Raw genomic sequence first — 15,770 nt, 5'->3', positions numbered from 1 at the left:
AGTTGGAATTGGTCGAATAGCCGACTTGCGAATGTACGAATAAAGGTGATTTAAAACATTGTTTGTTACGATGATACATCTGTGTATACGCATGCATAAAATACACTTGGGGTGTGATTTCTTCACAAGTGTAAATTAATAACCATAAACAAGACAAAGTCTGAATACCCAACTACCAACCGGTTGGTAGCTGGACTGGAAATAGTCGAGTACCTTAATATAACTATAATCATCTTACTCTGGTTTATGTTTTCAAATCCCAAACTGGCAACTACACGTGTAGCAGGTAGTTGAATATTCGATTGCCCAAGTGGCAACCAGCTGGTAGATGAATATTCGAATCCCCGACTGGTAACTAGCTGGTAGTTGAATATTCGAATCCCCAACTGGCAACTAGCTGGTAGTTGAATATTCGAATCACCAACTGGCAACTAGCTGGTAGTTGAATATTCGAATCACCAACTGGCAACTAGCTGGTAGTTGAATATTCGAATCACCAACTGGCAACTAGCTATTAGTTGAATATTCGAATCCTCAACTACAAACTACCTCCCAACTTTATCATCATAAAATACAATACCGTATAAAGGTGCGAAACACTTGTTTTTGACACGAACTTCTGCCAACATGCCCCTTATTTTAAATCGCTTTTTAGGTTTTCGGTATTATTGACTTTGGTAAAGGACACCATTACATGAATGTTTCATGGAATCAATTAAATGAAAAGGTTGTCATAGCATACAAAGCTGTAACAGCAATTTGTTATAATCATAACTGGTTAAAAAAACATTTTTTGCATTCTATTTTTTTTCAAATATGTTCAACTTTAATTGAATCTGTTTTTGCTTTTAATCACAATACCAATTAAGAAATGTCGGTTTCAAATTTCTGAAAAACTCATTTAAGAATTAAAGACGTACACAACTATTATCATACCATCAGAAAGAAATATCTAGGAGCTATATAGATATATATGCAGGGAAGCTACAGAAACATGCTCAGTAGCAAAAGGTTTAAACATAAACCCTGTTTAGTGGCAATGGGCAAACGCCAAAGACATAGAACACAAATTCACAAAGAAGAAACAAATCGTCATTGAGGATTGTTTGTTCCAAGTTTCAGTAAAATCGGCCGATATTCATATTTTTCAGAGGAACGTGGTCATGCTCCTTAAAAGAATTACATTGTTTTACACCATATCAAATACAATAACCAGACGTTGCCATTGAACTAGACCATTATATCAATTTCATCTCTTGTTTGCATAGCTAATTTCAATCTTTTATAGACTGATTGATGTTTGATAGACCAGATGTACGACTAGTGAAGACCAAGGGGGAAAATATAAAAATATTTCGCAAAATTAGTATTTATTGGAAGCAAAATAGGAGATAACATATACATGAATCGTGACACAAATAAACTGTTTGTTTTAACATATAACGCATACATGATTCGTGACACAAATAAACTGTTTGTTTTAACAGATAACTCATACATGATAAGTGACACAGATTTTTTTTTTTTTTATACAAATAACTTCTACATGATTCGTGACACAAACTGTTTGTTTTGACAGATAACTCATACATGATACGTGACACAAATAAACTGTTTGTTTTAACAGATAACTCATACATGATTCCTGTCACAAATAAACTGTTTGTTTTAACATATCTTATACATGATTCGTGACACAAATAAACTGTTTGCTTTAACAGATAACTTATACACGATTCGTGACACAAATAAACTGTTTGTTTTAACCGATATCTTATACATGATTCATGACACAAATAAACTGATTGTTTTAACAGATATCTTATGATTTGTGACATGGATAAACTGTTTTTCATACAAATGACTTCTTCAAGATTTGTGACACAAATGAACAGTTTTTTTTGTGACAGATAACTAATACATGATTCGTGTCTCAAATAAACAGTTTGTTGTAACGGATAACTTACACATGATACGCGACACAATTTAACAGTTTTGTTGTACAGATAACTTATATATATTTTTTTATATGAATCGTTACACTGAAACAGTTTGTATATATAAATTATACATGATTCGTGACACATTCAATACACCAATGATGCAAAAGAAATAATGTAATTTTTTTGAGTACGTAAAGCAGTCCAAAATAAACAAATTGTATTATTTTATTTTTTTCTATATCGACATTCTGTATCACCATATGTTTGGGTGGTGGTGGTGGTGATTGTGTTGAACTGGTGATGTTACTGATCCTATTATAGAATTTAGTGAATATACATTTTTCTATTTGTTCTTTATTTATAGGTAAGTTTTGATTTCATTGAAGATATTATTTACTATTAGTACACAATACTTTGTGGAATCAAACCTGAAAGTAAAAAGGACATTCAGTTCTTAGCTTGTTGGGAATAGAACTTTTTTAAGTAAAAACTAATTTCACATTGTTTTAAAAGTTTCACCATTGTCATTATCATCCTCCACCTCATCTGATTCAGCAGTATCATGACCACCAACATCATCACCACCACCACCACCACCGTCCCCACCATCAAAAGTGTTTGTTTCATCATGAATCTGTCCAGTATTATCATCTTCACTTAACCAAATAGAAGCGCCATCATTTGACATGCAAGCCTCTAATGCGAGTGATTGCTTAACGTTTTCTTCAAGGTTCCCAATGGTCTGACTGATAGATATTTGCAGAATATCAGTGTCAGCGTCCTTTTCCTAAAGGTATATATAATTCCAAAGTAAGAAAGTGAATGAATATAAATGACAACTTCGGTAGATTTTACAGAATATTGGGTCACATGTCATCTAAAATTCACACATTTGTGGATTGGATACTGTATTTTCTAAAACCCACAACCGACAGTATTAAACACAAAAAAACATATGTACAAGGAAATGGATAAATTTCAAGGAAAACACTAACCTCCAGGGCAGTTGTTTGGTTTAATCTGGTCATATTTTCAGATGCATCTGAAGTGTTGGAGATGGTGGTGATTTGAAGGTCAGTTTGTTTAGCAAACTGGCAATCTGTAGGTAAATCCATTTGCTTGCATCCAAGATGTGAACAATCAGGCATTGCTTTCTCAGGCAGGGGGAAATGGCTGAAATCCATCTTCTCTAAGATGTCTTGGGAATCAGAGACTGTTGGTCCCTTAAGCTGAAAATCACCAACCACAACAAATATTTTCTTATAACTTGAGCATGCATTATCTTACAAATTTGTTTATCAGAATCAGACTTTGATTAAAACTGCTATCTGAATACCTTAACATACAAGAACAACCTAACACCTAAACATTGGACTGTTATACAAGAAGATGATGTTTTTGAAGCAATATCCTAGTATGCGAACATATCATATTGAAGCTTAAATACTATATGATACATAATCAAAATGATAGACATCTCACACATACATGTTCCATCCGATACTCGTCGTCAAGATCAGGACCTACAATATATAAAAACCAAAATTTTACACATCTTTTGTTGCAACATAATATTATGCTGTAAATAATTAACATTAGTGTAAGAACAGGCCTGGCCACAGAGACAGCACACTGGAATTTTTCACACCATTTAACCAGAATTTCCAACTGAAGTAAGAAAACTAGAGCTGTCACAGGAGTGACGAATACCCCCAAATGCCGCCTGGACACAGGAATGGCAAACCATTCCTTTGAAAAGAGGCCATAACTCCAAGGTTACTGCACACTGCATCTTCTTTTATCATGCATGTATTGTTTTATTTAAATCTGTTGAGTAATTTAGAAGTTACACTGCTGACAAGAAAAACTAGCCTTTCATGAGTTATCGTCCGGAAACCGTTTTTCTATTTTTAGTAACAGTGACCTTGACCTTGGCCCCACCAGCCCCAATATCGAACTTGACCTGTATCTTCTGATGTTACACCTGTGTACCAAAAATTGTTCAAATCTGTCAAGCCTTTCATGAGTTATTGTCCGGAAACCGTTTTTCTATTTTTAGTAACAGTGACCTTGACCTTGGCCCCACCAGCCCCAATATCGAACTTGACCTGTATCTTCTGATGTTACACCTGTGTACCAAAAATTGTTCAAATCTGTCAAGCCTTTCATGAGTTATCGTCCGGAAACAGTTTTTCTATTTTTAGTAACAGTGACCTTGACCTTGGCCCCACCAGCCCCAATATCGAACTTGACCTATATCTTCTGATGTTACACCTGTGTACCAAACTGTATCTTCTGATGTTACACCTGTGTACCAAAAATTGTTCACATCTGTCTAGCCTTTCATGAGCTATCGTCCGGAAACCGTTTTTCTATTTTTAGAAACAGTGACCTTGACCTTGGCCCCACCAGCCCCAATATCCAACTTGACCTGTATCTTCTGATGTTACACCTGTGTACCCAAAATTGTTCAAATCTGTCTAGCCTTTCATGAGTTATCGTCCGGAAACCGTTCTTCTACTTTTAGTAACAGTGACCTTGACCCTGGCCCCACCAGCCCCAATATCGATCTTGACCTGTATCTTCATATGTTACACCTGTGTACCAAAAATTGTTCAAATCTGTCTAGCCTTTCATGATTTATTGTTCGGAAACCGTTTTTCTATTTTTAGTAACAGTGACCTTGACTTTGGCCCCACCAGCCCCAATATCGAACTTGACCTTATCTTCTGATGTTACACCTGTGTACCAAAAATTGTTCAAATCTGTCAAGCCTTTCATGAGTTATTGTCCGGAAACCGTTTTTCTATTTTTAGTAACAGTGACCTTGACCTTGGCCCCACCAGCCCCAATATCGAACTTGACCTGTATCTTCTGATGTTACACCTGTGTACCAAAAATTGTTCAAATCTGTCTAGCCTTTCATGAGTTATCGTCCGGAAACCGTTTTTCTATTTTTAGTAACAGTGACCTTGACCTTGTCGTTTAAAGTTTAAAGTTGCTGAGATATTGAATAACGTGTGTTATCATGTATAGTTGTCGAATAATAAAGGGCCATAGTTTGCATTATATGCAAGAAAAAATTATCTTACTTGATTAATGACATAAGTTTTATTGCAAATGTAACATGAATTATTTACTGAGATATTAACTGTGCCAACTTACTGATGATATCCATTATATCATCTAGCATCAAAGAAGCCTCATCAGACAGCCCAGAAGGAGTTACAATCAAGTGTTCTCCACCAACTGTTTTATTGGTTCCATCTTCAGGATTTGCCAAACTGGCGACTTTGTCATTGCCTCCATCATGACTGTGGGCATAACCAGCAAATGTGTCATTTGCTCCATCATGACCATGGGCATAACCAGCAAATGTGTCATTGGCTCCATCATGACTGTGGGCATAACCAGCAAATGTGTCATTGGCTCCATCATTACTGTGGGCATAACCAGCAAATGTGTCGTTGGCTCCTCCTGAAATGTTTGCCAAACCAGGAACTTTGTCATTTGTTCGACTTCTTTTGTGAGAAAAACGTGCGAAGATGCCAGTAGTCTCACTTTGGCTGTTTGCAATATGTTTTACTGGATAATTTGTACCGACTTGAAGAGGCTGGGTATTGCCTTGTCTGAGCTGAAATATAAATTTCACACATTATGCAGTAATTCTTTGATGTGAAATAAAAACACATTCATTTTTGACATCATTTTTTAATCAGTAAAACCTGGTTGGTCTGATGTATAATTATTGACAAATGCATGACATTATTCTTTCTGCATTTTCTCAATGAAGTATTCATTCAGATTTGTCTGAACTGAATCATTTAAATTATCTCCGAACTACTTATAGAAGAAAAGAACTAAAAATAAACTATTGAAAACAAACAAGAGCTCAAAATGTCAAACAAGAATATGGCTGGAAGCGTGGTTGATCCCCATACGCCCATTTTCCATGAAAAGGCAGAACGTGTAATGTAATGTGCTGGCAGAAGATAAATTATTCAATATTGTAGCAATATTACACACAAGTTGGAAACATTCATTACATGGAAGGATACAGGAAGGTTTGAGAAGTTTTATTTCAATCCCATCATTGTTTTTTAAAAGCACACAGTGGAAACATTATTCCCTCCCTTTGGTAAGCATCAAAATAGGCCCGTCCTAGTTTCAGGACACTAAGTAAGTGAAAAGTGGTTGAACGTAGAGCAAAATTTAGAAAGCTGACACAGTCCATACAGTTTTGACAAATCAAGGGTAACAAGAGATGTTTGTCAAACATTATGCCCCCCCCCCGAGCACCATGTTGTCAGGATTATGTGGACAATTGAATGAAATATGCATGGACCGAAATGACAGCTGATTTGTTGCCGTTAAGGCAGTTTTAAGATTATGACCATTAAAGTGTGAGGATAGAGTGTGTTATGACCATGACCTTTGACTCTATGAACTCAAAATCCAGAGTCATCAGCTGGTCACCAGAAACCTAAATGTCAAGTTCGAGGGCCATGGGTGCAGGCATTGTCAAGTTATCACACAGACAAGTTTTTTTCGTTCAAGGTCACTGTGACCTTGACATTTGACCCAATGACCCCTTAAATCATAAGGGGTCATCTACAAGTCAGATGCAACTCCAAGTCAAGTTTGAAGGACATGGGTTCAGGCATTGTTGAGTTATCACTCGGACAACCTTTTACCATTCAAGATCACTGTGACCTTGACCTTTGGCTCTATGAATCCTAAAATCAATAAGGGTGATCTACTGGTCAGGCTTAACATCCATGTCAAGTTTAATGATCATAGGTTCAGGCATTGTTGAAATATTAGTGGGAGAAGATTTGTTAACTTTTTTTGCGTTAAAGGTTACCAAAGTCGATAGGGGTCATCTACTGGGCAGGCCCAACCTTCATGTCAAGTTTGATGACCATAGGTCCAGGAATTGTCAAGGTCGCTTTCAAGGTCACTGTGACCTTGACCTTTGACCCCTAAAATCAATAGGGGTCATCTACTGGTCAGGCCCAACCTCCATGTCAAGTTTGAGGGCCATGGGTGCAGGCATTGTCAAGTTATCACTCGGATAACCTTTTACCATTCCAGGTCACTGTGACCTTGACCTTTAGCCCAATGACCCCTAAAATCAATAGGGACCATCTTCTGGCCAGGCCCAACCTCCAAGTCAAGTTTGAGGGCCATGGGTGCAGGCATTTTCGAGTTATCACTCGGACAACCTTTTACCATTCCAGGTCACTGTAACCTTGACCTTTGGCCAGATGACCCCCAAAAACCATAGGGGTCATCTCCTGGTCAGGCCAATTATCCAAGTCAAGTTTGAGGGCCATGGGTGCAAGCATTGTCAAGTTATCACACGGGAAACCTTTAACCATTCAAGGTGACAGTGACCTTGACCTTTGGCCCGAAGACCCCCAAAAACAACAGGGGTCTTCTACTGGTCAGGACCAACCTCCAATTCAATTATGAGGGCCATGGGTGCAGGCATTGTCGAATTATCACTCGGACAACCTTTTACCATTCAAGGTCACTGTGACCTTGACCTTTGGCCCGATGACCCCCAAAAACATAAGGGGTCATCTACTGGTCAGGCCCAACCTCCAATTCAATTATGAGGGCCATGGGTGCCGGCATTGTTGAGTTAACACTCGGACAACCTTTTACCATTCAAGGTGACTGTGACCTTGACCTTTGGCCCGATGACCCCCCAAAACAATAGGGGTCATGTACTGGTCAGGCCCAACCTCCAATTCAATAATGAGGGTCATGTGTGCCGGCATTGTTGAGTTATCACTCGGACAACCTTTTACCATTCAAGGTCACTGTGAACTTGACCTTTGACCCGATGAGCCCCAAAAACAATAGGGGTCAGCTACTGATCAGGCCCAACCTCCAAGTCAAGTTTGAGGGCCATGGGTGCAGGCATTGTCAAGTTATCACTCGGACAACCTTTTACCATTCAAGGTCACTGTGACCTTGAACTTTGGCCTGATGATCCCCCAGAACAATAGGGGTCAACTACTGGTCAGGCCCAACCTCCATGTCAAGTTTGAGGGCCATGGGTGCAGGCATTGTTGAGTTATCACTCTGAAAAGCTTTAAAATTATTTTACCAATAAAGGTCACTGTGACCTTGACCTTTAACCCGATGACCCCCAAAATCAATAGGGGTCATCTACTGGTCAGGCCCAACCTTCATGTGAAGTTTGATGACCATACGTCCAGGAATTATTGAGTTATCACTCGGAAAAGCTTTGGTCTACCGACGGACAGACCGACCTACCGACCGACATGCCTGTGCAAAGCAATATACCCCTCTTCTTCGAAGGGGGGCATAATAACTCAGGAGTGACTGAGGCAAAATGGCTGGTTATTGAACCTGACAGAGGCATTAATCCATTCACGTTTTGACCAAATTTGGTGAGATTGGACAAAGGATTAAAAAATCACATCATGTCTTGTCATGGTGAACATTTGAGCCAAGTTATATTTGACATAGTCAAGGAAAGTCATGATAAGCCAAAACACTTCAAAACTTTCTTATGCATAACAGTTGTTCAAGAGCCATTCTGAACTCTGTGAACTCAGTCTGGACAAGCCATTTTGACAAATGACCCTCAAATGCAACCTTGACCTACAGAAATGGTTTTAGTCCCGGAAAACATTTAAGGAAATCCGCTTGAAAATCCTTGAATGGCAAAATCTCAGAACTGTGAACACAAACTGTTGACAATGCCCACTTGCCAATCTATCACAGGTTTTTAAAAAATATGGACATCCAAACATGTCAGTGTGTCAGCGATGTGATACATGCCTACTGTTTATTTACCTGCTTTTTGTTTGACACTGTCATTTTCTTCTTGACCTTTTTAAATATCCGTACCTTTGCATCTAAATAATAAATAGAAAATAAAGAAGAACATACCAATCTAAACTGCACCTTATAGATGCACTCTTACTCCTAGATAAGATTTACCACAATTATTAATATTATTTTAGAATTCCAAAAAGGATGAATAAATGTAGAAAAAAAAGGTTTTTATAAAAGGTACCAAGTTAAGTTTCAAAGAAATGAGCATAACACATGGTATTTCTATCTTATGAGACTATAGTAGACCATAATAAATCTTTTAGCATTCACCATTTAATATTTTTGAGCTTTCTGCTATTAAAACACTGTTACAATCTTGCTAAATCGGCAATATATACATAAATGCATTATTTAGTAAGAAGGTTAATCAGTCAAATTTGATTTTTGATATACATGTGTATGTATTGATTTTGAATAAGAGTGTCACTTTAAAGCTGCACTATCACAGATTTACCGTTTTTCCATTTTTTTTACTTTTTGACTAGGAATAAGATTTTTTTTGCATAAATACCTGCTTACCAGTAATGAAAGACTGCTGACAAAAGATCAGATAGCAGATGTTCATATTTCTTTTACAAATTGAATGTTTTATGGCTTAAAACCGTTACTAACGGTTTAAGAACAAGAGCTGTCACAGAGACAGCACGCTCAACTATTCCGCTGCTTTTCAATGTAAGGATTGAAAAGTTTTGGCGAAACATGCATGGATCACTGTTAGATTAGATTCCAATGCAATACATGATGTGCTGAGATATTAAGATAAATGTGGTTACATGGAAAATTTTAACCAGAATTTTTAAGTCTAATAATAAAGGGCCATTATTTACAAAATACAGTTATCCAACTTGGTTATTCAATTAGGGTAGGTGGTTGAATACCATTGTATGAAGTCTCAACTCAATACATCAAGTAGTTGTTGAGATATTATCCTAGTATGTGTGCTAACATGCAAGACCTTAACCAGAATTTCTAAGTCTCATTATAAAGGGGCAAAAATGATATAATATGAAAGATAGAGTTACCTTACTTGATTAAAGAAGAAGGTTAAATGGTTGGGAGCCGGGGTGTAAAGTTTCAATACAATACATGATGTATTTGCTGAGGTGTTGACTTTAAAGTTGTTACATGCAAAACCATAACCAGAATTTCTAAGTCAAATAATAAAGGGCAATTATTTGCATTAAATGCAAACTAGAGTTTTCTAACTTGGTTAATAAAGTAGGTTGGATGGTTGAGTACCATTGTATAAACTCTCAATGCAATACCTCAAGTAGTTGCTGAGATATAAACCTATGTGTGCTTGCAGGCAAAACCTTAACCAAGGTGTGACACCAATGCCGACGCCGACGCTTGGGTGAGTAGAATAGCTCTCCATATTCTTCGAATTGTCGAGCTAAATATGCATAAAACATCAATTTTGGGACAGAAGTATAAAAGCTGCTATCTGATATTTTGTCAGCAGTCTTGTATCACTGGTTTGCAGATATTTGCAAAGCTCGTTCTAAGACAAAAAATAAAAAAGTCAAAATGTTCAATCTGTGAGAGTGCACAATCTGTGATGAGCACAATCGTTTATTAACCAGTGAAGCTAAAGGTACAAACCCAGAAACAAGACCCTGTTTAGAGCCACAAGGCTAAGTCCTAACAGACACTAGACATAGACAACCTTATAACAGGATTATGCTAAGCTCACTATTTACCAATTCTTATCAACAATAAATTGATCACATTGCAAAATGTTTCAATAAGCTCTCCATGGAAATTATGATGTTTTATAATTTTGTTGTAATTATTTTTGTAAAACTGATTTCTGGACATTCTTCACAAAAAAAAAATACTAAAATAAACTCACTAAGTTTAAGCAGATCATTATCGTTTTCATCAAGTTCTGAAAAATAAAACAAAACAAAAAACAAACTTATTTATTTTACAAGGATTGTGAAACAAATAATTAGAACATTATTAATCACTCTCGTTGGGAAGATTTTACGCGAGAGTGTGGTCTTGTGTTGTGGGGAAAACTGCAGCACCTGGAGGAAACCCACTTGTCCAGCTTGTTGACCACAAACCAAACTCACATACGCCTAGGCTGAGAATTGAACCCGGGTCGCCTAGGTGAGATGGGAGTGTGCTAACCAGTGCACTAAAGGGACAAACATCAAAAATAATTATTACACCATGACTCACATGTATGTGTCTTACTGTACAGCTAGTATAGTCTGGCGACATGTGAACAAGTGTCTGTTGAATATCTCAAACGGTTTAAAGCAACTGTGCACCACATGATCAATTTGCAAAATAAAGAAGAAAATTGTTGAAAACTGACATAAACATGGTATTTATGTGTACAATGCATTGCAACTTACTAACTGAAGTACCACATAGTTTACAATCAATTTAAGTTTAGCAGTTATTTGGTATATTTCCATTAAAAAAGATTACTTGGTATGTCTACCTAGTAGAATTCATTCCTTATGTGTAATTGGCTAGTCAATGTTATCATGTGATATTACCGAGTTAGGTTATAGCTTAATTATGTCAACCGATTAGAGTAAGCTGTCGTAGCTCAGTGGATACGATGCTGGACTGCAATTTTGACGACACGGGTTTGACCCGGCCTCCTTCACATTTTTTTTTACATTTCGGTACCCGAGATTTGTTACAGAAAAAAACATTTTTTGGTGCCAATCTAGTGTACAGTCCCTTTAAACAGCTTAAAAATACTATAGACAAAACATAAAGAGCTTAAAGTTGATAATCATAATAATTGATGGTCATCATAATATTTTAAGCGATTGCCATCATGTGTGTTCAAGGGAAAAGATATTCATACCTGAAACAACAGGTTACTTTTTCTTAAAATTCAGTCTCACACTCACAGAGTTCAGAATGGCTCTTGAACAGTCTGGTAGACTCACACTCACCTTCCAAAGCCTTCGTCATCTTCATTCTTTTCTGTGCATCAGGTTCCAACATTCGAAACAGTATATGCCCAAGATTTGTGTTTGAGAGGTGGTGCTCAATATTTTGCACCAAATGTGGAGTTACAGCCACCTGCAGTCAAAGTTGAAATACTTTTGTATCAAAATTCTAGATATAAAGAATAGTTACAGCATCTATGTTTGTGTATCATGACACAGAGTAGTCTGACCTGAAACACATTTTGTATATTAAATGATGTTTCAAATAAAAGATAATAATTTTACTGTAATATTAGCCAACTGCTAGTCATATGAATAAAATAGTACATAAATGTTTGTATTAGTTCTTAAACAGGAACTGTTTTTTCATCTCATGGTCACCGCGACCTTGACCTGGTCATGATCAACCTGTATACCAAGTATAAAGTTTCTTGGTTCAAGTGTTCTATAGTTATTGAGCATTCTATAGTTATTGAGCAGAAACAAAGTGTGTCACATACATACTGACAGAGTCACAGACTGACTGACTGTGTTCTATCTGACCAGCTGATGGACAGGGCAGAAACCAAGTTTCTCCCACCTCAGATAAGTAGATCCATTAATTTAACCATGCTAGAAATTCTTATCTTGCCCACGGGCGAAGATAAAATGCCCGTATGGGACTTCTTTTAATGGTCACCACATTGTAATTACCTCCCTTGTTGAAGACTGTTGTCTGTAGCGCATTATGGAAACCTTGTATTGTGGCAATATTTAGAACGCTAGTTAATTATTTCTCGCTTCAAATGTCACCAGAAAACAGTTTTCACGCACCTTTCAAGAAATAATGTTTCACTCTTCTTAGAACTATTTAAAGAGCGGTCAGACCATTTACATACTCTGAATCACTGCGCGAATATCCATGACAACCCCGAATTATCGCATATCCGTACGCAAGCACAAAAGGGTTCCAGCAAAAAAATACGTTTTTACTTAATTCTGTTTAACTGAGGTGGGAGAAAAAGCATCTACCATAGCCGCTCGTGTAAGATAGGTTCATCCCGACCCTCGCACAGGGTGTTTTGCGGAAACTCGGTAAACCTCGTTTCCGCCAAACACCCTACGCTCGGGTCGGAATGAACCTATCTTACACTCTCGGCCATGGAAGATACTTATAATCTCCATGGATAAGAGCTGTTGTATCTTGTTAAACTGACTTTTTAAAAGGGAGACAAAATCACACAGCAATTTAAAATGTATTTAAAAATACTGTAAATATTTTACACCATTAATAGTACCCTTTTGATATGATTATACAACTAGACCTTGAACTAGATCGTTTTAACAGGATTCAAAACATAAAGATGCACTCTTACTCCTAAATAAGATGTACTACAATTAAATCAATTGTTTTAATTTACCGAAAAAGATAAATGTATATCGAAGACAATAGTTTGTATGAAGGATATTGTGTTAATTCTGCAAAAACCAAAGTATTTCTACTTAATGCAGTGATTTTTTTGGAAATATTTTTACTTTCTGTGCCTTGCAAATTGGTAAAAATATGTCCAAATTGGGAAAATACAAAATCAGATCAAAATAGCAAATATAATGGCAAATATACGTTGTCACATTTTTATGCATACTTTATGCTGTGAAAAAGTAAGTCTTGTCAAGATTTTGTTTATTTTTCAAGAAATTCATTGCTTTTTTATTCACTAACATAATGTGCATTTATTAAATTGGGAAATATATTAATTTTTGGGAAAATGGGCACTTTTTCTCAAGGTAAAACAGCCTTTAGAAGGTAGTAAATTGCACAAAAAAAAAATCACTGTATTTAGATGATAGTTGATCACTTTATATCTATTAGGACCCACCAGTCATTTAATATTTGGGCATGTTTAGCTATTAAAGTTTCACTCTCACAGATTTACGGTTTTTACAACTTTTTTTAATTTTTTTGTCTTGGAAAGAGCAAATTTTTGCGTAAATATCTGCAAACCAATGATATAAGATTGCTGACAAGAAAACGGAACGTAGATTTTCATATTTCCGTTCCAAAATTAATGTTTTATGGCTTCAACCGTTACTAACAGTTTAAGAAAAATGCATAAAACATCAATTTTTGAACTTAAATATAAAAATCTGTGATCTATTTTTTTGTCAGCAGTGTTATATAACTGGTTTCCATGGATTTTCACAAAAATGGCTCAATTATTTCCAAGACAAAAAATAAAAAAGTTGTCAAAACGTCCAATCTGTGAGAGTGCAGCTTTAAATACATGGTTATAATCTTGTTATCAGTAATTAATATTTACTATATATACATCATTAAATAAGTAGTTATAGGTTTATCACTCAAAATATGTGTTTATTATATCTATGTTTCTTTTGTTTTTAAATATAAGTGTCACTTTAAGAAATCACAAACCTTTAAAATGACATCCCAAGGTTGCTCGTTTTGAAGAACATGCTCTCCCTTCAGCATATAAAGGGTTGTCAATGCAATCCCGTAAGTGTCGAAAGAGAAACCAAATACAGTCATGTCGTCGCCAAATGCGGTCACGCCACTGAAATGACGTCAATGATTATTAAACATTGATAGTTCAATATATTTTTAGAATAAATAAAGGTTTCAGCCCCAAAGTAATTGCAAATCCATACACTAAGATTCATCATAATTCATCTTTCCTAACTCGAGCTATTAAGAAGAAACTGACTTTCTAAACATTTGAGTATTAATTCTTCTTCTATTCACATTTTAGTAAAATAAACACCAATCCCAATATACATGCACACAAATACACTAAGTTTCATGATAACACATCATTCCCAACTCAAGCTATTACTGATAAGCAAAAATGATTTTCGACCATCATTGACTTTGGCTCATCAATCCCGTTATATGATTCCTATTTACATCACCACATGACATGACCCACCAAACTTAATCAATATACACATTGACCTTGACCTCAGCAACTAAAATGTAACCTAAAGGTAAACAGTCATAGCTTGAATGTTATTCCTAACTATAGCAATTAAGCCGCAACCATTGTTAATACCTTGACCTTGACCTCACATGAGACTCCTATATACTTATTAAACTTTCATCACATGTTCCTTTTAATTTTATTAAAAATGATCTTTTCCCTAAATTCGAGTCCCAATGTTTACTGCACATGAACTTGCTATATATACCAAATTTAATCAATTCTGTCTTAAGTTGTTGAGCAAAACCATTGATCTGCAACCTTGTCCCAACTCACTCCAAAAGCAATTGCGAGCTGCAGCTTTATGTAAGCTTCCTACCATGCAAGCTTCATTACCCATTTTCTATTCTAAGTAACAGCTGACTTGACCTTGACGTCACCAACCCAAAAGCAATGCTTCTAGTTATGTATTCATATGAGATTTCTAAACAACAAGTTTCATCCCTAAAACTATGTTAAGCCTGGGTATAGATTTTGTTATTGGTCCCAAGTTAAGATATCGAGCAGAAAACATTTTCTATTTTTAGCATCAGTGACCTTGACCCCCAAGGTACAGTTTCACCTAAACTTTCAAACAATAGTTGTCATCACTTTACATCAATTTTATTTAAAGATATGAAGTGGAAACCATTCTATTTTGAGAAACAGGTGTCTCATTAACCAACCCTAAATATATAACAGGGTTCCTGATTGAGGAATAACTTTGTTTTCTTGCAGAATTAGCCAGTCTTTTAACACAATTATGAACTGAAAAGAAATAAATACCATTTTTCCCAGTTGCGAAGAAAACGACACAATTCTGGAGGGTAGTATTGGGCCTTTAGACGAGAATCAGTCAGGAGGTGTTTCACAATTGAATCCATACCGTGCTCATTTCTTTCAAGATTGTAGCAGTCTGTCAACTTGACAACTAGGAGTCCTTCATTGTCTCTATCAACCAGAAAGCAGTGAGCTGAAAAATTGGAAAAACTATAACATTTAATTTCAAGCAGAGATATCAATACCATAATTCAAGGTTTATTTGGATGCTAGGATACAGCCAAAACAGAAAATCA

At 36.2% G+C, this 15,770-nt stretch overlaps 1 protein-coding gene across 4 annotated transcripts in view; it reads right to left on the bottom strand.

Moving 5' to 3' along the window:
• Positions 1 to 1,353: 1,353 nt before the first annotated feature.
• LOC128231470 (uncharacterized) overlaps positions 1,354 to 15,770 on the bottom strand; it is a 48,058-nt gene continuing 33,641 nt past the window's right edge. For all 4 annotated transcript variants that reach the window (XM_052944362.1, XM_052944370.1, XM_052944344.1 and 1 more), the window contains 9 exons: positions 15,481 to 15,667; positions 14,154 to 14,292; positions 11,744 to 11,873; positions 10,672 to 10,707; positions 8,778 to 8,839; positions 5,109 to 5,577; positions 3,432 to 3,466; positions 2,939 to 3,172; positions 1,354 to 2,730 (listed from right to left, as the gene is read on the bottom strand). In XM_052944362.1, the coding sequence (XP_052800322.1) occupies positions 2,440 to 2,730; positions 2,939 to 3,172; positions 3,432 to 3,466; positions 5,109 to 5,577; positions 8,778 to 8,839; positions 10,672 to 10,707; positions 11,744 to 11,873; positions 14,154 to 14,292; positions 15,481 to 15,667 (1,583 nt within the window). In that variant the 3' untranslated portion in view covers positions 1,354 to 2,439. The remainder of the gene's footprint in view (positions 2,731 to 2,938; positions 3,173 to 3,431; positions 3,467 to 5,108; positions 5,578 to 8,777; positions 8,840 to 10,671; positions 10,708 to 11,743; positions 11,874 to 14,153; positions 14,293 to 15,480; positions 15,668 to 15,770) is intronic.

Source organism: Mya arenaria, chromosome 1 (assembly GCF_026914265.1).
Source record: "Mya arenaria isolate MELC-2E11 chromosome 1, ASM2691426v1".
Taxonomy (NCBI): domain Eukaryota; kingdom Metazoa; phylum Mollusca; class Bivalvia; order Myida; family Myidae; genus Mya; species Mya arenaria.
This window is presented reverse-complemented; position numbering and strand designations above follow the sequence as displayed.